The sequence below is a fragment of the Lissotriton vulgaris genome, chromosome 9 (genome assembly GCF_964263255.1).
Source record: "Lissotriton vulgaris chromosome 9, aLisVul1.2, whole genome shotgun sequence".
Classification (NCBI taxonomy): Eukaryota; Metazoa; Chordata; class Amphibia; order Caudata; family Salamandridae; genus Lissotriton; species Lissotriton vulgaris.
The window spans coordinates 1,060,506,117-1,060,531,250 of NC_141697.1; the positions used below are offsets into that span (position 1 = coordinate 1,060,506,117).

At 43.6% G+C, this 25,134-nt stretch overlaps 1 protein-coding gene across 1 annotated transcript in view; it reads left to right on the forward strand.

Annotated features, from left to right (window-relative positions):
• Positions 1 to 25,134, forward strand: part of DNAH1 (dynein axonemal heavy chain 1) — an 822,394-nt gene that overhangs the window by 516,225 nt on the left and 281,035 nt on the right. The window contains exons 24-25 of the mRNA XM_086939555.1: positions 5,793 to 5,898; positions 16,858 to 17,037. Of these exons, the coding sequence (XP_086795681.1) occupies positions 5,793 to 5,898; positions 16,858 to 17,037 (286 nt within the window). The remainder of the gene's footprint in view (positions 1 to 5,792; positions 5,899 to 16,857; positions 17,038 to 25,134) is intronic.

Genomic DNA, 25,134 nt, shown 5'->3' on the forward strand with positions numbered 1-25,134 from the left:
CACAGGGATCTAATGTATCTCCTCTGCTTTTCAATTTTATGTCTCCCACGACTTCCGCATTAACGGTCTTGGGTGTCCATTTTTATATGTATGCAGATGATACGCGAGGACTATTCAAACGCCTCTCCAAGCCTGGTAACTCTGGCACCATTGCCAAAATCCTTTGTTTCATTCAAGTTTGGATGATGAATCGTTTTTTTTAAAGTTGAATCTTGACAAGACAGTGGTGTTATTAACCAGGGACTCAGTTGAGAAATGGCAACCCTCACTGTGGCCTGATATGATGGGCCCAGCTCCCTGGCCTGTTGACACAATAGATAATTGGGAGTTATTCTTGATGTCAACCTACTTTTAGATTACTACCTCCAGTTTCTGACAGTCCTATCGTTTATTCCTGCAGATTTTAAGAAGGAAGTTATCACTTCTTTTATACAGTCGCCGCTGGACTGCACCAGCTCTTGTTGCTTGGCCTTGCCTAACAAGTCAGTCAAAAGGATTGAATTACTTCAACCTGATGACGTCCACACAATCGCCAGGACCATCTCTAGGTAGCACATCTCATCTGTCCTGACGCAGCTTAATTGGCTGTCGATAACCCGGAGAGTTGCATTTAAATCACTAGTCATTGTTTACAAGATTAAGGGGCCGATTATGATGGCGGACGGACCTGAGTCCGTCCGCAACCATAGAGTAGGAGGGACCGTCCGCAGGGGCAGCGGCGGCCCCTCCGTGCAAATTAGTATGTGACCGCCACCCTTGCGGTCACATCCTGTATATTTAACATTGCGGCGGGGACTGCTTCAAGCAGCACCCGCCTCAATGTTAAAAATGTAAGTTGTGCATTTGCATGCACAAAGCGGCAGGCACTGCGAGGTGCCTGCTGCTTTGTTCACGCAAATGCAGGGGGGTACCATAGGTACCCCCCATGTGCATCCCCCACTCCCCCTTCACCCAGGGGACCCGCAACGGGCTCCCGAAGTGAAGGTCCGTATGCTTTTCCACGGCAGAAAAGCCGCTGCGGAAAAGCATACATTTTACACCATGCTAATATGGCTGGCGGTGTCTGATAGACACCGCCAGCCATGTTAAAGCTTTTCCGCCGCTGTCGGAAGGCGACCGCGGCGGAAGAGCTGCGGACAGATTTCCAGACCCACCGCCATCCTAATATGACCGTGGGTCTTTTGTGGCTCAGCAGCGGTTTTCCCGCATCCTCCGGGCCGGCGGTGGCTTCCGCCGGCCCGGAGGATGCGGGAAAACCGTGATCCTAATCTACCCCATGTATGGTGGTTGGTCCGAATTCTTGCCAATAAATGTAATATCTCCTCTCTAACTAGTAACCTAAGTTCTCAAGGTAATTTCTCTTGGATGTTCATAAAGCCTCCTCGGCATTCAGTTGTCAAAGAATATTTTTATATGCAACAGCCAAATGATGAAATTATCTTCCTGTTCAACTCTGAACACAACCTTCTTCTCTTTAGAATACAATTAAAAACCTTTTAAACTGCCTTTGACTTATGGTAATTCCTTCTTGTGGCATCTGAGATTGGTTAGTGCAAAGAAGCATTGTAATCGTGGGCTTTAGAAGTGCCCTAAACATAAACACATAGAAAAGAGGCAAGAGGCGACACGTTTGGGATGTCTATTGATCTCACCTCTCTTATTCTTTTGTAAAAATATTTGTAGCGCTTTTTTAGTATTGATGACTTCTGATTTACATCCATACAAAATATCGTACTGAAATGTCAAAAGACGAGTCATATCAAGGTTACAATCAGCAGTGTACCTCTTTTATCTTTAGAACATTTTCTCACAGATCAATTGACTTGGAGAATGATTAAAGAAAAGGATGAGGGCCCAAGGTTATTTCAAGGGTGACTGTAAAACAGTTTATATCCTTTCTCAGATAATTTCTGTTGGATGCACCTCAGCAACCAGGCAATGCCAACTAAGTTTAATCGGTTCTACAGCAGACAGTGAATTAGGTGTGCTTGATGGGCACCATGCTCTTTTTCTTTTGCCATGTTTGAGTCTGGTGGAAAGAAAACCCTTAGGTGTTTTGCCAAATCCTTTGTAATGAAGTAAAATAAATACATAAAAATAAAGCATACATGTATATAGTGGGGCTTTGGGTCGGCTCCATTATACCATTCTTGTCCAGAAGGGCCATTCACATTGTGGTGCAGCCCACAGTCAGCATACATACAGTAAGGACAGTCATTTGGTGTTTGCAGTGTCCTGCATTTTTATAGCACAACCCTGACATTGGAGTACTTTACAGCAGAACCAGGCTACACATTCTCCCCATTTTGTTAGGCTCAGAACGATTAAGTGCTCTACCCAGAATTGCATGATTTTGAGTTGCAACCAAGATTCGAACCTGTTCCCTATGTCGCAAAGTCTGCAGCTCTAGTCCCTGCGCCACATCTCCTCCCCTTATTTATGCATTTGAGTGATGATATTAAGGTGCTTAACATGTAACTCCACATGGAAAGGGTTGCTCAACGCATGGAGGGGCATAGAAGTTACTCTTCCCCTACCATGAGGCCACCACACACACCATCCCTACAAGGAGCTGTTGAGTGCATGAGGAGCAGGATATCTGAGGGCAGCAGGGCGGCCCAGAATGCAGCAGCTGGGGTGGTGCTTATCTTCTCGGTTACAGTGCATATGGGTAGACTTCAAGTATGCATATGCACACTTTTGTATCACTGCTGCTGTCCATTCACCATGTGTACGACCCAAGCAATATCTGAGGACTAGTTAAAGCAGCTTCCCCAGTGCATAATTTCCCTGCCCGGTTCGCCATAAATCGCATAGTGGTCTGAGACAAGGAAAACAAGCAATGAACGTCTTCCTTAGAGAGAAAACTCTCTGAACATCAGGGTTATTTTTTCACCATACTCTGGGAGTGTGTGAAAAGTTAAACAAAATTGTGAGTGGAGGAAAAAAACCTGACCTCCACTTGGCATTAATCCCCACCGAAAGTGTATCATCATAGAGATCCTTGCCAGGCTGTGATCTTCAAATATGGCAAGTTGGGCTCCAACCACCTGGCCCACCTGAACCAACTGAAACTTAAATGACTTCCATGATACTCTATAATGTTGACACAATAATCATTTGCCTCAGAAAGGATCTTCTCCACCATAAGGTTTCTCCTCTTTTTTGGCTTCACGAACCCCGCGTTCAACTAATACCACTGACAAGTTTGGATATAAGGAACCTCACTAGTTCTTCAGTTAGGTGGTTCTACATTTTATGCCTTCTGGGCAAGATCATGATAGTGTAACACCGTTATGGTAAAATCATGCCTGTAATGGTTTGGTGAGGGTGTCTCTGCTGGCGCTTTTGAAAGATTCTTCCAGTTGAAGGTAAAATGGCAACCTGGGAAACCTGGAAGGATCCGCAGCCATGTCAGGAGTCTAGCATCTACAGCAACAGGCTCTTGCTCAGGTCTGTGAGACTGGATCTTCGGGTGTTCCTTTCAATGATTCCAGTGGTTCCCATCAAGCGTCTCCGGGGGGTTAGGCTTGTAGAGTTGGATGATATAACATTGATGATAAGTTTTATTTTATTTTAGCCACACAAATATGAAATAACGTGGTGTATGCTGGAGGAAGATTGTAAGAATACCTGGGTTTCAGGAAAAACATTATTTATTAAAAGACTCTCTTAGTCCAGCTTAAGAAGTCCTATTCATAACATTGTATGGATCGGATACCCGCTTTCTATGGGCACTCACAAGGCAGTTGAACTTTCTACAAGGCAGTTGAGCTTTCATTATTGTAAGTAGAGAAAGTATTAAGTTAAACAATGTATCGGATACATCTTCAGTAGAGAAATGGAAATGTCAATGTAGCTACTTATTTTCGGTTTAAATGTGTAGGCTGCATTTATAAAGTTCGAACATAGATTTAATTTTGTACTTTTCTTTTTTAAACGTAACAAAAGAACACTTGTACAGTATAAATATAACCATACAATGTGGTACAGTCAGCATGATTCGCGGTAATGAGCAGTAGACTTGAACAGTCATGGATGGTACATAGGATGTAGTGTATATTCCAGGCTACTTAAGAACCACTTGTGCATGAATAAATAAAACAAAAATAAAGGAAAGGAAAATAAACAGAAAACATTTCCAAATATTTTCACCCTCCAATCCCCTCTCCAAACTGCCATTCTGAGTCCATGTCTCTGGGAAAATAGTAGTATAGGTAGTAGTACTCTCCTGCTTCAGTAAGATTCTAAAGGAGTTGCCGTAAGTCTTGTACACACAGCGTTAGGGCATGTCAGGTGACATTCATGAAGGCACTGTCACCAGTGAGCTGATATTGATCATGTACATCGTCGCCTTGGGATTGAAACTTTTCAAGTAAGTCATCCTAGAGCATTGCTATGGGTTATTTATGTAAACCGAGATATTCCTCCCTCGTAGTGCATCACTTCCAGCTGTGCGCAGTGCAGAACTTCCTCATATCAACACGAAACAAAGGGCACTCTAGGGGATTTCCAACGCTTTGCAATTTGTCGTTGGGCCAGCAGTAGCACCAGATCAACACATTAAGCCATGGCTTTAACATTTTTGGGTTTAGGATATAGTCCAAAAAGGCAGTGTTCAGCTGTGTCCCAATGTGTAATCCCTGTGAGGGTGGACAGTGATTCCGTTATGTCCCCCCAATAAGATAACAGCGAAGGACAGGCCCACAACATTTGCAGCTGATCTGCAGTGTCTGCTGTACATCTAGGGCAGGTGGGTCACGCTGTGGAGAATATCCTATAAAGTTTTAACAGTGTCAAATTGACTCTGTGTAAGAGAACACATTGAATACATTTGAAGGGGGGATTTGGGGATATTACACTTGGGTACTCGAGGGGAAAGTACCATTCTTTAGCATGGAAAACCCGGTTCAGATCTGCCTCCCATTTAATTTGTAACTGGTCTAAAGATGTATGTAGATGGGCCTGCAGTCCCCGATAGAGCTACTTGACTAAATATCTACTAGTGCCCTTCTCATAGATGGTTTGAATCAGAGAATGTGTTTCGGGTTCAGAACCTGGCGGTGACCAGTGTAAACGAACGTAGCGCACTATGTTGGCATGGGTCAAGAAAAGGGAATTTGAGATCCCATGACGTTGTTTGAAGTCATGATGGGTCATAAGTGCTCCCTCAGTAAATAGATCCCCTATAGTCGTGATCCCCTCAGTCTCCCAAGATAGCAGCCTGACCGGCGTGAGTGTGCCCCTCCCCCATTGGTATATTATGGGCTTAATACTGTGGTAAGTTTGCATATCTGAGAGCACATATTCAGTAGGTGATGGCATTCCGAAGTAGAAGTGGGAGACTTGGGGGCCGCACCACTCCTGGCAACAAGAGTCTATCCTGCATACCCAGTCTCAACATACGTGGAGTATAGCCAATTTCATTTAAGTGAAGCCCACTAACCAGTAGGACAGCCATTGTAATTGCCCAGTCAAACAATAGCCTTGATGTCTGCTGCACCCAAATGAGAGCTTAAGACATTAAGTCGGTTAAAATCCATAAAAATAAAAATAAAAAAATCCATAAAAATATGAAAAAAATCAGATAATTAGTAAATAGTGATGTTAGTGTAATACCACTTCTGCTACCAAAAAGGCTATTGGGCTCTTGTTCCTTCATTTAGCTAGAAGTACGAGTAGTTGTTAAACAATTCTATACTTTTCCCAGACCCCCAGCGCTTTGATTGCTCTAAATGCACATATTTAATTTGGATATTCACACTTCTTCAAGTGAAATGTGTTTCTTTCAGGTTCTATTTCCTTTCGGATGATGAGTTGCTGGAAATTTTGTCGCAAACCAAGGACCCAACAGCTGTTCAGCCTCATCTGCGCAAGTGCTTTGAAAATATTGCTAAAGTGAGTCTACTGTAAATTTGGTGACTATTAGCGTTTTCGTTGAACTCTAGAGAGTATCTGTGTATGTGGCGGAGTTGAGCACCATCAGACACTTTGAATGATTACGACACATCAATTCATTGCATTATTCCAAATCTACAACGTTTAAGAGAACTAGGCTGGTGCAATCACATTATTTTTTAGAATGTAGGAAATTGTAGGGTTCGAGATAATGAATTAACGATTACGAAGTGCAATTTCTTTTCCCACCAAGAGAAACAGGACGTAACTTGACTTGGATTGTGTGAAAAGTAAAGAGTTAAATGGAACCGCAGCCATTTTTATTGCTAAATTCAGAAAATCAGTCACAACGTGGTATTCAGCAAAACGGGCCAGACTGGCCCTCAATTTATACCATACTAAAACCGAATTGACTGGTGTTTTAATGTTTAAAAATACAGGAGTGTGATCAAAAAGTCCCCCTCTCCTCGGAAATCTGTATATTACAAGTTTTTGGAAATCGCTCCAGCTTGCCGCAAAGTTTTCACTTTTGATTATCAGATGGACTGGCATCTCCTTCTGATGGACTTTTGAGGCCCTGTTGCACCCTCCCTCCCACTCCACCTGACAACTTCCCAAATTTGTCACATGCTGTTAAAAGTCCTCCTCGGTTGGGAATTAGCCTTTACAACTCTGTTTTACCACGCAATGCCTTTACCATAAATCCTTTACCACACAATGCATTATTTACGGGAAGTGTGTGAGTTTATATGTGTGTGCATATATGTGAACTTGGACCATGTTTCCATAGAAAAAGCATCTTTTAATGTGCCTATAACTTTGGCTTCGTTTGAGAAATCTTCACGAGATTTTCTAAAAAAACGTGTCATGTTGGGTCTTGTGCATGGAAACTTTCAGGGTAATCCGTCAAGCGGGGGTTGAGAAAAAAGTGTGTGGGGGGGGGGGGGGTAAAAAGAAAGCGAGTATCCCATGTTAATTCCCTTAAAGACTTTAGATATGCCTGCAGCCCGAACTGCTGGACGAAATTACACCAGATTTGGCAGAAAGATAGATTTTGTTGTAAATCTGTTCAGTAGTTTTGACGATATTAAAGGAAAACAACATTTGTATATCGCGGTGGAGGCTAAGATTCGCTGCCAACACTTCAACCAGGAAGTGTTGGCAGCCATCTTGGGCAGTGTTGCCAGATTGGGTTAGATCACAAACAATTGGGCTACATTTTTCCTGGTTTTGTAGGTAAATATTGATTTGTGCGGGTTGCTATATATTGGGTTATTTTTAAAGCAGCTTTGTGCTATTTTGGGCTAGAAGTTTGTTTTGGTAAACAGGCTCAGTCTTTGCTGCACTATCCACTGTGTCTGAGCTGGCCAAGAGCTGGGAGTTTGACTAAGAAGTGTGACTGAAGCTCTTAGAACAGCAGCTTTCTCACATGCGTTTCTGTTTACTGCAAGGGGCATAGTATCAGTGGTGCAGCAGGTACAGTGGCATCAGGACCAATAGACCTGAAGGGCCCATTGATGCCTCATAATTTATATATTGTACTATCCCAACAGTCAAAGGGGTCATTTACCTTGCTTGCAACATGGTCTATGGCATTCTTTGTATGCTACTGGATAGTGCTCCATTATCTGGCCCACTCTACGACATAGCTACCCTGTTACCTAGTTCCATGTGTGACGTACTGGTCCAGTCAGCTGTTTTCCTTGAATTCTGGGACTTGCAGTCATATTTTATAATGGACTAAACAAGACTACATGTCCCAGAATTCAAATGAAAAACGGAGACAAGAGCATTGCACAACGCATGAACATGGGTAAACTGACAGAGCTGTTTCAAGCACTCCCTAAAGACAAAAGAAGCAGCTAATAGGGTCAGATATTCAGGGCACACTATCTCTGTAAGTCCAGCTACAAAACTTTATGTTTTGCCTGCATAACAGTGCGCAAGTTAGTCGTTCCTAAGAACAGCACCATTGGGCTAATTTGGGCTACCTTTTGGTTGGCTTTGGACTAGAGATTGTTCTCAAAATCTGGCAACTGATCTTGGGACCAATATACACAATACCACCCCATTGAAATGCATTTTAGTGAATGTCAGGATTCCTGGGTCACAAAAATGAGAACATATAAAGGATGATAACAGATTTTAGTTACCATACAAATCATTTGTTGATGGTAACATACTCATTTTAGGAATTGTGGTGTGTTCTAAGGTGACTTTAAACTGTGAAAATGCCTTCCAATAGGATTTCATGAATCGAGTTTGAGAAAAAACAGTTTCTCATGATTTTCCCATAGAGGTTATGCAAGGTGCTCCAGAAGTTAAAATTGGAGCATATTTTCTGTAAATTCATGCTATCTTTCGCAGCCATGTGAAAATGAAGTCTGACATTCTCAGTAAATCATTTACTTCCAGCAGGAACAGCCTGTCAGTTGATTTCCTATTGCTGTACTGCAGCCTCCCAGAGAATTCTACAGAACAGCTAGAACGCTAACAGTCTTACTAATGACAAAAGTATGGCACACCCAAAGCCATGTATATGAATCAAGTTGGTAAAACTTAAAAACATTTAATTTAGAAAGGAATAAAATGAGGGGGTTCAGTTTGTTATAGAAATTATGGTTAGTGCTGTAGAAAGAACAATTCGGACACATTTTAAGTGAGTTCTCAAATATCTTCCTCTTGTATTTCATTTAAACATTCTGAGATGCAGACTGAAACATGCACTTTCGACACTAGCAGCATTTTCTAACAAACGCGTCAAGAATTTTAAATTCTATTAAAGAATAAGAGGCGACAATTATGCTTTCTCCTTCTTTGCTGTCTATTAATATCAAATCAACAGCAGCCAATCAAAATAGACTTTTTTAATAAACTACATTTCCCATCAATCATAGCATGACATCACATTACAAGCACCAATCCCAAGGCCTCTGGTTGTATAAATAGCAATGTTGTTGTTTTAATATCCTCTTTCTTTGCTGCTCGGTGCTAAGATAAGTACATCTATTTGTTCCTTATAGTATTATGAGAATTTATGTGATTCTACTGTTTAGACAATTTTGTAAGTGCACCTTGAAGCTCGCTTATTCGGCACCCAACATGGGCAAGATTTGGTATTAATAAACAGCAAAGAGGAGAAATCATAATCTGAAGCCTCTCGTCCTGACATAGAATCCCTGGTGATCAGCAGCTTTACTACCATATTCTAATGAGCAACTAGAGTGCTAACATTCAGAGTTTATGACAAGTGTGGCACATCTGATGGAATCTAAGTAGAAAACTGAAAGCATTTTCTTCTGAGGATACTGCAGTAAATGAAGAAACTAGGGAGCTTCTTAACAAATAAGTCTCCCAAGAGAAAGAAAGCGCCCAAATATAGCACAGATATCACCCAAATGTAGCCCACGTATAGCCCAAAGACACAAGTGTCCAAAACACTTTTTTTCAGTTTTATATAGCACAGACTTGACCTGAAGGTATTGGAGTGTTTTACACAAGCATCAGTTTATGACACAAGGACACATTAATTTTAGTTTTAGGCATGGGGAGGTTGATTTGGCCAGAATCACAGGGTGTCAAGCTTACTTTGTGGTGTTTCGGCCAGAGCTGCAAATTCAGCAGCTCTGGCCGAAACACCACATCCTTTCACTTAAGTGCAACATATAATCAAGTGATCAACTGGATAAAAAACATAAAGATAGAAAATTATTTAAAAGTGTTTTGTTGCTTTTTGAGAACTCAGAAAATATGTCCTCATTTTAGTTGTTCAGGGCACCAACTATCATTTCTTTAGGAATAAGTCCCTCTCATGGAGGAGGGTGCAAAGGCAACAAGTTGACTACGCTGGGCAGGTGGGGGGCAGTGGCAGCATAATAGACCATGGAGCGCAGGGGAAAGGGGGGCAGGGGCAACAACAACCAACCATGCGGTACAGGCAAGAGAGGCTGTGGCAATATAAAAGAACAATGAGAGCAAAAGGAAGAGGCAGTGGCAGTACAACCATACATACCAACAGTCCCAATTCAATGAGGAGACTCATTCCCAGTTTTTTTTTAATCCAAATCGCCCATTTACTAAGATCAAAATGTTGGCAAGTAAGGTACATTGGACCACGGAGGGCAGGAGGAGTGGGGTAGGGACCTGGACTCTGATAACAAAGGGCAGGAGAGATGGGCAGGGGCACCAAACTGACATTACAGGGCAGGCATCATGCAACACCAGCGACAATCTGAATCTGATCTCCTCAAATGTCTGTTTTTCTAGCAGTTTCTAAGCATAGGATTAGCACAGTGGCACCCACGCCTAGCTAGAAAGGGACCGCAATTTAGATGAGCCGATTCAGAGTGTCGCTGGTGTTGCAGGGTGCTCTATAGAGGAGCTGCTTCCTATTTTGCATATGTATTTATAATATATACATATATATATATATATATATATATAGGTCCGAGCTGGAGAAATACATTCTGAATGTTTAACTTAAACCCTGAGTGCCGCATCTTTGTTGGGGGGGAAAAAAAAAATATATATATATATATATATATATATATATGTGTGTATATGTATATATATATATATATATATATATATATATATATATATATGTGTGTGTATATATATATATATATATGTGTGTATATATATATATATATATATATGTGTGTATATATATATATATATATATATATGTGTGTATATATATATATATACATATATACATCCAAAAAGACGATCGTCCTGCACCTCCAGCTGCCACTTCCAATCCCCACGGACCGGTGAAGCAGGAGACGGACCACAGGATTTGACCAAACGATTTCTTTAATGGTACAGGTAAACAGCAATGATGCGTTTCGGGCTCTAGACCCCTTGATCACATCATATATATATATGTGTGTACACACATAATGTAGGGTTTAGTCGTGGGTAGGGGTAAAAAGTGGTAAGGGTATTTTTAGAGTTTAATGGTGGGTAAGGGTATAGGGTGATAAGGGTATTTTTAGGTTTTATGGATAGGTAGGAGTGTAGGGTGGTAAAAGTATTTTTATGGTCTAGGGGTGGGTGATGGTATAGGGTGGTAAGGGTATTTATAGGGTTTAAGAGTGTAGGGTGGTAAGAGTATATTTACCTTCTCCCGGGTGCAAGCGCGTTAGCTGCCAGCAAACCAAAGGGACCCCGCCCCCCGGCCAAAATAGTCAATTTTTGCTGCGGTCCCACAGGATCAGTCCCGCCGTATTCGCCCCCCGGGACACCCATTCCTTTGAGCTGATTCATTAATGTTGAGAGGGGCTGCCCAGCCCCCTCCCCAAGCCGCGTTTGGGCTTGGGGACTTCATACTTGGGGCATGATTCATCAAATATGGGGAGAACCCACATTTGCTGCCTCCCCGAGCCATTATTGGCCTCACCCTCAGGGCCGAAATGTTCCAAAAAGGAGAGCGAGCCCCCCCGGGCCGCTTTTTATATAAAAAGGGAGGGGGCCATGACTTCTATGGTCCCAGGGACCCCATGCCCCAGGGCCAGCTCACTTGCCTGTCTTGGGAGCACACCATGTGACACAGCAGTTTACCTGCTCGCACTGGTGCGGCCAGGGAAACATGTGTTTGCTCCTGTTTGGCGGGAGCATTTTCAAAACTCCTGACAAACGGGAGCAAATACAAAGTCTGCTCCCAGTGGATGGGAGCTTTGAAAATGCTCCTGCCAGCTGGGAGCAGACTTTTGATCAGTTTCGGGCAGGAAAAAGATTTGAGGAGGCTGGCTCAGTATATAGTGTTCACCTGTGGTGAGTCACTGTGCACTGAGTCCAGGCAACCCTTAGTGATTTAGTGTTTAGGTCCCTGAAAAGCAAAGCTCTCAGGGGTAGCTGTGAAGAGCAGCTAAAGCTTATCTAGGAGGCTGTAAAGTAGTTGCATGTACCACTATGTCGGTCAGTAAGCTTTTCACACAGGAAAGAACCACACATGGTGAGTAGAATATTCTTTATATTTATTACTACACAGTAGACACTAACTTGGTATATCTCTTACCCAGAAATTTAAAAATTATACACAATGAATACTTGGAAAAGAGGTAAGTAGCATAGCAAAACACATAGGGCCCAACCGGGGGGCCAAACCATATACTAAAATAGTGGGATGCGAGGTGAGTACCAAAACAGAACTAGTACCCAATTTTGGAGGAACCCAAGGGAAGCAAAGAAACACCTAAGGTAAGTAGCCAGGGATCCCAAGGCTCCCGGCTGTGAGTGGTTACACCGTAACCACTCGCAGCCGAGTAGACAAGACAGGGTACGTTGCTGTTGGAAATTTAGAGTTCTAGGATACTTCCCAAAGGAACCACTTGGATCAAGGAAGGTTGGATTGTCACACCACCCGTGGATACCCAGAAAATGCAGATACCTACACCAGGGAGCCCGGGTGTATAGGGGAGAAGTTGTGTCTGTAGGCTCCATAGATGGCAATTGAGGATCGTGGAAGTACAGCAGCTACAGTGTCTCCTGGACCAGGCCGGTGGAACCAGGACAAATAATCCACATAAGAACCTGAAAGCAGAGGGGACAGAGTTTGAACCTCCCGGAGGTGACCAGGAGGCACAGGAGCACAATACCAGCCCTAGTTGGAGGTTCTTGATGTAACACGGAGTAGAGGGAACAGCAGCTGTGGAGACCAGGTGACTTTCTGGGAGCCCAGGAGCCTTTCACAAGCTGTCCCATGCAAGTCAATGAGTGCAGGAAGGTCAGTGGCTGGTAGGACCACCCACAGGCCTTGGCAAATGCAAACAACGGTTCGTGGGAGAAGATGCTTAGTTGCAGACCAGCAAGGTTTGTGGAACTTACCCAGCAGGGGTAAATCAGGGTCGGCACGCAAAAGAGCCAACAGGAATCGATGGATCCTCTTGAGGACCCTCTGATGGCAGGCACAGGAGGTCGCAAGTAAGCCCCAGCAGCACACAAGAGATCAAGGGCCATGAGGCAGAGGATGCAGGAGGACGACCTTCTTGAATCTGTGCAGTGCTGAAGGCAGGGGCTACTTGAAGCTTGAAGATCTTCAGTGGAAGGAGCCAACAAGCCTTGGTAATGCCAAACAGTCGATGTACACAGGGCGGCAATCTACGTTGGCTGGAGAGAGATTACAGTTTCCCCACTTGCAGGGAAGACTGATCAGGCTTCTAGAGAACCAATAAATAACCACCTGTGTTGCAGAGCCAGGAAATGTTTGTGGGACAACAGGATCAGCAAACCGGTTGTGGACGTCGAGTTACCTCCAGATGCAGGAAAGTGACTCTTTCACTTCAAGGGAGATTTCTCCATGTAGTTGCAAATCTTTGGAGAAGTACAGGGGCGAAGATGCAGAAGGATTCTCCCCACCTTGAGCAGTCTTGTCGTGGTTCCTGGCTTGAATAACAGCAGAGTTCCAGTGTCCACCAGCAGGAGTCTTTGAACAATCTTCAGTGACAGGCAGTCAGCTCCAGAAGTTGTTGTCAGGACGAATCTAAGGACCCACCCTCAGGGGAGCCCTTAAGTAACCCTAAAAAGGGGAAGGACTTCTTCTGTGGTCACCCACCTATCAGAGGGGGTCAGGGACGCTATTCAGCTGTCATAGCCAATTAGATGCTCCCAGGGGCCAAGATGCTACATGACTGAATAAGTGGCCACCTGGAGAAGCTCTGGGCACCTCCCTAGGGAGGAGCTGGACAGGGGGGTAGTCATTCCCCTACCCTTTGTGTAGTTTAGCTCCTGAACTGGGCAAAACTGGCTTATGCATGGAGGGCACCAAATGTGCCCTTCAATGCAGTCTGGTGGCGCTCGGAAGTGCCCCCACCCTACCTAACTCTAAAGGAGAGGAGGTCATCCCTCTCTTTCGCAGGAAATTCTTTTTAAAGCTTCCCCTGCTCCATGAAGCTCATCCGCAAGGTGGCAGAATACTGTCTAGTGTCATCAGCAGTGCGGGCTGGCAGTCAGAACATGCAAAGATTACACTGGTAGGTATTGGGGGTCCTCAAAGGATCCCAGAGTACATGGTATCATGCAAACTAACACTGGAATCGGTGTAGTTGCATGTTTTCAACACGTTTGATGCCAGACATAAACAGGTTTGGGGCAGCCATTGGATAGTAGACATCTCGATTTGCCAGTGTCAACTACATACCTTATAAATAATGGCTGCCCCACACTTTCAAAGCCCAGAAAATGGAGTCCAGGGATTGTAGGGCTCCTCTGCTTGTGCAGAGGTACCCACACACTTAGAACTATGCGCCCTGCCCTTGGACTGAAGGGCCTACCTTAGGAGTGACTTATAGTTTTAAGTGCAGTGACCGAGATATAAGGCTTCCCTTATATCTGAAGTGAATGGTGCATGCACCCTGTCAGATAGACTGCAATAGCAGCTCTGTAGACACAGTTTACATGGGCTCCTATGGGTGGCACAATACTTGCTGCAGCCCATAGGAGGCCCCTGGTATACCAATGCCCTGGGTACCTCGGTACCATATACTAGGGACTTATAATGGTATCCCAATATGCCAATTATGGGGTTTACAAAGTACTTACCAGTAAATGTAGAGGAGAGAGCACTTTCACTGGGGTCCTGCTTAGCAGGAACCCAGTGAAATACAGTCAAAACGCGCTGACACCATGCAAAAAGTGGGTGTATCTGTGCCAGAAAGATCCTACTTTCCTACACAGATCAACAGATGGAGCCTCATAAATACCTGCTCCCTGCGGGCAGGAGCAATGCCGACTTCTACAGCATGCGGGGAGCCGGCCTGGGCTGCTTGGGTCCTGGGGCTTCCCTCCGCGGCCCCCTAAATGTGTATATATCAAATTAAACTCAGGCCCTAGGGGATCAGGTCTCCGTGCCAGAATAGGCTCAGGGAGAGCAACCAACTGGCCATGCTCCCCTTTAGTTTAATTAGTGCCCGCTCCCCCTCCCTTGTAAATAAAAAAAAAGAAACTGCCCTGGGGAATGTGGTCCCCTTGGGCCTCATTAGGCTTGGGGAGGGGAGCTGCGTTGTCCCCTTCTTTTCGAAAAAAGGCCCTCAGGGACTAGTGGGGCTCAGAAGGGACATGTGGCCCCTCTCTCCTTTAACATAGTTAAGAACCTAGGATTGGGGTACCAAGGGGATAATGAGGCTCAGGGAAGGGGGCTAGGGCGTCATGTCATAGAATATGAGTAATGTAATATGTGAGGTCATAAGCAGTGCATGGCGGAGACGCAAGTTATAATTAGCTCTGCTAACTATAACTGCTAAATGTCTGTGTTTTTTTTAGTTCAAAACGTTAATGATGTTAATTCCATCTTCACCTAAGTATAACATTACTTTAACTTTTTGGTTTTGCAGTGAATTTCTAAGATTTGTTTAAACAAAAACAGATCTTTTTATCACACCTAACTATGTTGTTATTTTAAATGTTGTTATTTTCATTCACGATAGATAGATAGATAGATAGATAGATAGATAGATAGATAGATAGATAGATAGATAGATAGATAGATAGATGGATAGATAGATAGATAGATAGATAGATCGACAGATAGACATATAGATATAGTTAGGGGTTTTACTTACCTTAAATATGCTTACCTTGTGTAGTAAAGGCATACGAGCGGCAAAGGCATGCGTGGTAAAGGGTGGCGGTAGCCCTCATACTCTCTCGAGTGGACTACTGCAATGGACTTATGGCAGGGACTAAAAAGTCCACTCTTGCCAAACTACAAAGTGTCCTGCATACTGCCGCCCGGCTTGTCTTAAAACTCCCACGAAAATCTTCAATCTCCTCAGCCCTTAAAACCTTACATTGGCTCCCCTTGCACAAGAGAATCCTCTTCAAGATTCTCATTGTAGCCTTCCGAGCCTTCAACAAATCCGGTCCCTCCTACTTGACTAGACGCTTCCCCCATTATACTCCGTGCCGCTCCCTCAGATCTTCACAAGATAACCTCATGACCCCCTCTAAATTCAACCTGAAATCTAAAGGCGGCAAAAATCTAAGCACTTTAGCTATCAAAGCCTGGAATAGTATGCCAAGGCATCTCAGGCTTCAAACAGTCGAGAAGCCATTCCGGAAGCTCCTCAAAACCTGGATTTTCAATCTTCCCGATGACTGGGCTAAAGCTGCCATCTAGCCTCCCCCACTTCACTCTGTGAATTGGAAACAGGACTCATAGCGCCATGATGCTCCCTCCGGAGCGACCGTCTGCGCTTTATAAATCCCTTTCCAAATTCCAAATTCCAAATTGTGTGGTAAAGGGACTGCGTGGGAAAGGCATTGCGTGGTAAAGGCACTGTGTGGTGAAGGCATTGCGTGGTAAAGGATGTGATAAAAGCATGCGTGGTAAAGGTATGCATATTAAAGTCATACGGACCCTCGGGTGAGAAAACCTCCTTTCAAGAAAAACAAGGATCTGTGCCTTGGGATCAGGAGAGATCTCACTGAGAGTCGAATATAGATCCTGTTGGATAGCCTGAGGTAACCATAGTGACAAGATATAGCGTTCTAGCGATGATGAGGTCAAGTGACTTCACAATAAATCATGTTGAGTGTCAGAATGTTAGCACCAGGTAAGGGCTCTAGTATGTAAGGGATTACACAGTAGCTCCATTCTTCAGAGTGTGGCAAAAGGCTGGGATCAGAATGGATTTAAAAGAAGAATGTACATGGTGTACTCAGACAAATACAAGTGGGAAACCACTGGAAATATTCCTCTTCCCATTTAAGTGAGACTTCATCTTGTGACTAGGCCTAACATCCATTGTTTGGTCTAATTACTAACCAGCTAGGATCCAGGCTAATTTGTTTCTCGGGGAGGGTCTTTACTCATTATAAGAGAAAGGATCTTTTTAACAGATGGGTTTGATTATTGTTCTTCCTTTGGGGGTACGGGATGGCGTTGTCTGTGCCGTGTGCTTTGGAAAGAGAATTATGGATCATGTTCTCTGTTCTTTACCCCTTCCTTTCCACCAGCTCATGTTCCAGCCAGATCTGCAGATTACTCATATGTACTCCGGAGAAGGAGAGGAAGTGCAGTTATCCACCGGAATTTACCCCACTGGAAACGTTGAGGACTGGCTGTTTGAGGTTGAGAGGGTAATGAAGGCAAGTGTGAGGGAGTACATTGAGCGCTCTATCAAGGTCTACACACAGGTGAGTGATTTAACCCAACTCTACTTTCCTGTTCTGTTCTCTACTGTACTCTACTTAACTGTTCTGTGCTTCTTTCGTAATTCGGCCACATGTGGTCTATGGTGTCCTGGCATGCAGGGTAGTTGGGAGCTATGTCGTAGGAGTCAGCCTCAGCCAATTACGTTGGGAAAGCTTAATATGCTACTGACTCTGCCCCAGCCCTACAGACCTACAAGAATCTCTGGCCGGGCTAGAATCTTACCGCTTTTTATGGGCAAATTCAGTTCTTCTCATGTGGTCATTCCACCAATTACTTCTTTCTTTCTTTCTTTCTTTCTTTCTTTCTTTCTTTCTTTCTTTCTTTCTTTCTTTCTTTCTTTCTTTCTTTTTCTTTTTCTTTTTCCTCTGGCCTAGAAGTGAAACTTTTACATCTGTCAAATGACTCCCTTTTCGCCTCTCCTAACTGCGAAGAAACTAGTTAGAGGTAGAGTCACACATAACTGACCTCGGTGGTACACCTGTTTCTATCCGGTGAATGAATGACTTGCATGTGTTTCCATTCTGGCGTCTGCTGCCAAGGTCTATTTTTCCTTGATGCTATGTTACTTTAGTTGCATTCGTATAGTGCAGAGACTGCCCAAAGTATGGCCTCTTAGCGATGATGGTCGCCTTGGTTGTCTTCCACGCACTACCGGGATTTCTATCACAAACCGTAGTCTGAGTTGTGTTTCGATGATCTGTTTTGGTGTTGTATTGTTACAGTTTCTGATTCAATTAATTGTGGGTCTGTGATTTGGGTGCCTTAAAAATGTGGCTAGTGGGCTTTACTGTTGCTTGTACGTCTTAGGTTGGTACTTTGTCAGTTGCCCTGCTGCTAAAGAACGTTATGGTGTTGCTTGCTTTATGGAATGTTTAAGTTATGTTGGACTCCCATCTGGTATACGTTAAATTGTGTTTTAATATCATATATGTAATGTGATGTTTATTCTGATGTGTTCTTGTGTTTGCGAGGCCGATGGTCACTTGATGTATTAAGGTCATAAATTCGGCAATTCAACCTGGAAATTAAGAGGGCGTTCTGCCCCTGTTCTGTTTCTTGCTCTGAAATGAGCCCACAGCACAGTCAAATTTAGTGTTCGAACTTCAGTCCTCGAATATTTGGGGAAAGAGCAACTTTCCTCCAAATATTCCTCGAGGCTTATTTACTATTCTAACTCAAGTCCAAATATATTTGGGGAAAGAGCAACTTTCTTCCAAATATTCCGGGAGGCTTATTTACTATTCTAATTTCAGTCTTAGAATATTTTGGGGAAGTTATAAATTTTTAAGTATTTTTTAGGAAGGGTTGACAAATAGCAATTCTGACTTGGAAAAAGTGCTGCCCTGAGGGCGCAGCTCAGGGCAAAAACCTAGGAATACCTGCCACCTTTGATAGATTCAGTTTGCAATTTTAATGGTTTTCTAACGTTTTTGGCTAATTGTTTTGGGCTGAGGCCGGGCCACAAATGACGAGATAATGGTCAATGAAAAGCTATTTTATTGTTGTGGTAATGTCAGCTACGAAAATAAGCATCAACAATTTTTCTTATGGGGCAAACCATGCCCTGAGTTATTCAGGAAAAATACTGCCTCCAGAAACCTGCCATTCTTTTTGTTTAGCATTTAGAAGGATTTTAGTTTGCATCAAGTGGTTTTCCTCTCGTCTGTTACATCTGCATTATAACTCTGATCCTGAAAGAACCCCCCACAAATTGGATCTTACATGGCCCCTCCAATTTAGTACTTCATACCCACCATCCTGACGGACTACCACCTTCTGAATGTATTGATCACTGTTGGCCTAGTGGTGATCTTAGTACCCTCAGAGGAACTGCTGTCATGGTGGTGACTGCTGTCATGGTGGTGATTCCTCTGAAGGTACCAAAAGTTTGGTGTATGGCTGCCGTCTGTTTTGACAGACAGACACCCACAAATATTCTCCCACAGTGGGAGTTTAATATTGAAAAACAAAACATGAATGACCCCCTACACTCCTGGATTTTTTCCTCTGGGTGTGGGAGCCATTATTTTATTTTACTTTTAGTGATGGATAGATTGTCAGCCCAAAATAGGGTGTAAGGATTGATTCCCTTATTCTGATGGCCAGCACTCCATCAGGCTGTATGAGGAAGCTTTACGCTGACTGATCCAGCGGGGGTGTTCCCAATGGAAAACTAATAGTTCACTCAGCACTAAATAGAGCAGATGGAGTCTGGATTTGGCGGACAGCATACTCCATAACGTTGGTGATAGAGTACACTGTCCACCCAATTCTAATTCGAGTTCTTAGTTTTTTAGGCCTTCATATCCTCTGAAAGTGTTCTTTATCAGTTTCAATGCCCCTGATCCACGCTTCGTTACGAAGCCCAGATAGATTGCTCACAAAATAGTACAAATGTGTTCTGAAATTTGCAGTATCGGTAGGTGTTGCATCCAGAAATGTATCCACTGTACAGTACAGTAGGTGTTAATTCAGCACTGGTGTACTTCCAGTGACATCTTCCACTCTATACAGTCTGTACTACTAACACATTGACAATGCCACAGTCATTCTGCAAGCATCAAATAGCCATGGTACAGTTTTCAGATCACCTGCTCGGTATGGCCAAACCCTTTATAGAAATGTCTTTGATTAGTATCTACAAGCTGCTTCCACCCCATTTGGATTTCCGAATTCTTTGAAATCTTCCTACGAGTATGAAGGAAGAATGTGGATGCAGGCACTCACTAGGTATCAGTCTTTTACCATAGTTACCCATTAGTTTCCTTTCTTTAGTACCTCTTGCCCTTTCTGCCACACTTCCCGTTCAACTTTTTCTTAAAGCGAAAAAACACTACAGTATGGAGCTTCAACAGGCACGTCAGGAGCTGCTCTTGTGAAATCTTTGTGCTGCACAAAGATCTTTTCATATCCAGAAGGGGGATATGAAGCCTCGGGACTTTGAATAAAGGGTGCCTAAGGACTCAGAGTACAAACGTCACTACTAGGAGTAACATTACTTTCTTGTGGATACGTAAACACAAGTTTTTTTGTTTTTTTTTACCAGCTGAACAAGAAAAGAAGAACATAGCAGAGATAGGGGGACCAAATACAACATTTATCACAAAAATATAAATATGAAAGCAGTCAATAGCAAACCGAAACATAATACAGTGACCCAGAAAGAGACCATTTGTCTAACGAAAATAAAGAATTTTCCCTTGCAGAAATTGAAGAGAAAAAAAAGAGAAGAATAAACCTTCATATACTAAATAATCAAACATAAGTGGAGGAAAGCGCCAAAAAAAAGGAAAAACGAACGAAAATGTGCCTAAGCAGGCATGTCCTGTTGAGTAGCTACATTGGCCAATCAACCCCAATCGGGGTCCCAAATCCAAATGAGCTTTTTTCTGCAAGAATCATTTTCAATTAAAACCATATCCAGTCTACTTATGCTCAAGAATTCACAACACCAGAACCAAGGATCGGGAGACTCACTAGAAAGCCAAAATCGTGCCAGAACCAGTCTTGCTAGTGAGCTAGAAAAGAACTATAAGACCGATAGATAGGGGGGAATAACTGGTGAATGACCCAACATAATCAAATTTGGATCCATTACTACTTCTAAGTTTGAAATAGCAGAGAGCTTACCGAAGACAAATTCCCAATACAAACGCAGTGCAGAGCAAATTGCAAAAACATGACCCACATTAAACTACTGCCGATCCACAACGTAAACACTGGTTGTCTGGTCGAAGCTTCATTACAAAGATACGATGAGGGGTATAATACCAATCATTGATACATTTGAGGTGATTAACCTTGATAAGAGATACATACAAGGCTAGGTAAAACAGCACATTGCTGCGTCTAAGGTCCCCAACCCTTACTTCAGTATTTTACTTCAGTGTTAAGGAGAGAGCTCCATTTATATGCTCGCAGCTGGTATGGGTCAACCACATTATTCTGTGATGATTGATAGATCACCTTGTGGACCAGCCCAATGTTTCTCATTAGAGGACAATTCTGTATATGATCCAAACTGGGGCTATCAGTCCAGCGACAATCTTCTTCCTTAAGACTACTGATAAAATGACTCATCCGAAGGTACCTAAAGAAGACAGTGGATGGGAAAGTGAACTGTTGTTGTATGCGCAAAAATTAAGATAAAACGTCTGTTTCAAATAACTGTGCTAAGATAAGTAGGTTGCCCCTTCCCCCCGGCACCTCTGAAGCCCTCAGGATGACAGTAGTGGAAATTGGGATTGTAGATCAGATACGTAAGCTGATTGAATTGTGTAATACCTGAAAAAACCTGATTATATGAGTTCTAGATCAGATGAAAGACTGATAGAAATGGGGGTCTCTAGTTTGCAGTGGCTGGCCGCAGTCCAAGTAGGGACCCTTCTTCCGAAGTCAGAGTAAGGGGGCTACACCCTTTGATAACCCCTGCTCAACCCTGTGATAACGTAGCACGAGCAGCTAGGCTTATCTCAGAGGCAATGTGTAAAGCATTTATGATCATACACAGTAACACAGTGTAGAACACTACAAAGGGACACCACACAAATAGTTATGAAAAATGAGTATCTTTATATATAGACTTAACACAAGACCAATAACGCTAAAAAGCCACAATACTGAAAAAAAGGGGTGGGGGGTACTCTTGAAAAACTGGAAAAAGAGTTAAAGTGTTCAAATAGGGGTTCAGTTCAAAGCAGGGTCTCTGTGACCCTTTTACTTACAAAGTACCTGGATTTCGTAGCAAAACCCAAAAAAATTTGCAAAGGAGCTGTAGCGATGATTTTCCCCACGCTAGGCCGGTGATGCATTTAATGCTTGCCGCATGGGAGGATGATGCGCCGGTCTGCGGGTGCGTGCGGGACAAAGCGACAGATTTCTTCACACTAGGCCAGCGATGCGTTGAATCCTTGCCGCAAGGGAGGTTGATGCACTGATCCTGCTGCGTGTGCAATCTTGTTGCGATGAAAGAAAATGGCGCCCCGCGAGGGAGCAACGATCTGGATGCGATGCGAGGAAAATGGCGTCCGCTCTGCGATGTCGTGATGCGACGATCTCGATGCGATGATCCAGGGTTAGCGAGCCTTCGAAAAGCCCGCAAACATGCGATGCGATGACCTTCGGGGATAGCGAGCACATTGTGGCCCGCAAGTGTGCGATGCGATGATTGCTGGTTTGCGAGCTCTCGGCGGCAGCAGTGCGTGGATTTTTCTTACGCTCTCCAACTGTGGCGGCTCGCAAACGGCGTTAGCGGCGAGTTTCAGCTCTCTCTTCTCTGTAGTAGAACTAGAGGCCCTGGAACTCACAGGGGCCTCACCTGTTGATGAAAATCCTCGCTGGGTGGAATCAGGAGGCTGGTGGGGTAGTCAGATGTGCCTGTGACTCCAGCAGGAGGCTAGCTCTCTTCTAGCCCTTGGGTGATTGCTTAGCAAAATAAAAGTCTCTCAAAAGTTCTTTTCCCTCTTCTTCTAAGTCCAAGGGGAATTACTGTAGGCCAATCCAAGAAACAGCACACAAGCACAAGGACAGTCCTCTCCTGCAGATTCCTTCAGTAACACGGACAGAGGTTCTTCTTGACATCCAGGAGCAATACTAAAATCCGGGGTTTGGGCACAGAAATGTATACCCCAAAAGTCTTTGTTCTCAAAAGTCTCTAGTCACTGAACCCAGCCAGAACCAGTTCTACTCAGGCCTGGAGCACTTTGTTTACCAGGCTGCATCCTTCCTTTCAAAAAGAGTTGGTCTGCCTTCAGATGCACAGTCGGAGGTGGAGCCAGCATTCACCTTGCCAAGCACAGCCCTATTCAGGTCAAGGAGCTACTCCTCCCCAGTACTCAATTTCAATTCAATTCAATATATACTTTATTCGGTTTTTTGAGATAGAAAACCATAAAAGCAATATTACCACAGTCAATATAATACATAGTTAAAACATGAAATATAAACAAAAAAAGAAGAGGAGAAGCTATACATTTAAAAACATTCCATATAAAAAAGTTTAAAATGTGTTGAGAAGAAACAGCCATTAAGAAACAAATATGGGAATAGCAGCAATTGGACATATAATTAAGTCACCCTACTGTTTCTAGATTTTAAGGCTGATTTAAAAAAAACAATCAAGAATAAAGTGCTTTCAGGCTTCAACAGTTGTAGATAACAGAGGGCTGGGCGCACCTGGGTAAAATTCAGTACTTTAAAAAGGGGCTTTAGGAAAAACCTCTGTGGTACCTCGTAAAGGGGGCAAACAAATAAAAAGTGTACCAGGTCCTGCGGAGACTCATTGTCGCAACTGCAGGACGGTAACACTTGGCTTCTGTGACAGCCCCTCAGGACAGCTAATAAAAGATGGTAATAGTCCAACCGAAAACTTATTAACAAAAAACGCTCATATCCCGAAATGGGCCATGTAAAGTAAGGCTCCAGTGAGGGTGTCGTTTTCAACATGATATGTTTACGGACACTGGGTTTAATCAATTCCACCTCATCACGATTCATTTGCTTTAGAGAGGTAAAAGTTTTCTTCACAAATTCCACATCGGTAAGAGCAATCGAATCTGGATTCAAAAAAAGGTCCGGTCGCCTCAATGCAAAAAAACAATCTTTTAAATATTTTAACCATGGAATTTTGAGCATGTAATCCATGGTCAGGACATCTTTTAAGAGCAGGTGATTTAGGGCCAGGTCTTTATTAAGCCAACACTTTAGCCAAAAAACTAATGGCCGGAGTGCTATGTTATCATTAATGAACGGAGTACCGGTTTCCTCATGGAATATTTGATTAGGGGTTCCTTTCGTACCCCCAAAAGCTGTTTTAAAAAGTTATTCTCAACCACCCCTATACCGTCAGCCGCCACATACCCCCAGAGTTCACTACTCTAGCTGCCTATTGCGACACTTTTTGCTTGGTAGATTTTTAGTAAAGCAGCAATCGGGCGCTTGCCCATTTTCTTGGCAAAATTAAAGATAGCAGTGTTCGTCCGTATGATTTCTCCCCTTTTCCTCTGAAGCAATGGTCCCCATTTAAACTGGTCGTCAAATAAGACTCCCAGGTAAGAAAATGTCTTGGTCATTGGTACCTTCTCTGTATTAACCATAAAAGGGTACTGTTTCTTAGTATGCTGCCCCACCTGCATGATGTAAGATTTGCTATTATTAATGGATAAATCACAGGCAGCCATGAAGCTGTGGAAGGCACTTAATAGGGACTGGAGACCTCTGGCAGTTCTTGCTAGGAGGACGTCGTCGTCCGCGTATAGCAGAACTGGTAGACCCCTTTCACCGACATAGGGGTAATCAACTCCGGTGCTAACCAGGCACTCTTCTAAATCGTTAATATACAAATTAAAAAGAAAGGGGGCCAGTTTGCACCCCTGCCTTACACCTCTATGAACACCAAAATCCCTAGATACTTTAAGGTCCTGTGAATATCTTACGTTGGCCTTTGTGTCCCAGTGCAGGTCCCTCAGGAAGTTAACCAGTGCCGGCCCGACCCCTATGGCACCCATGGACTCCCACAATTTCCCCCGGTTGACACAGTCAAACGCGGAGGAGAGATCCATGAACGCCATGTAAACAGTGCCCCGCCTTGCTATAGTGTACTTCCCGAGGACTGTATACAAATTGAGACATTGTGCCAATGTGGAGTGTCCTGGCCGTAACCCATACTGTATTCTAGAGATGACCCTGTGTGCATTGGCCCATGATGTCAGTCTATTCAAGATTACACCTCCCACGACCTTGACCACAGAATTGATAAGGGATATCGGCCTGTAGCAGGTTGTACTGTTACGGTCTCCTTTCTTAAATATTGGCACGATTGGAAAAATACCCCAGGACCTTGGGCAGCCGTGTTCAGTGGCTGCGTTAAGCACAGCGGTCAGAGCCGGCGCCCATAACGATACTTTGGATTTAAAAAGATCCGGGGCATGCCATTAGGGCCAGGAGCTTTATTACTTGTCAGCCCTATAATGCCTTTCTCAACCTCATTCGGTGTAAAATGGGGGAAAGTTTGAGCCTGGCCTCCACTGTAAGATTCTGACTGCGGGGTATTACTACTAAAAATGGAAGTAAAATGGGAC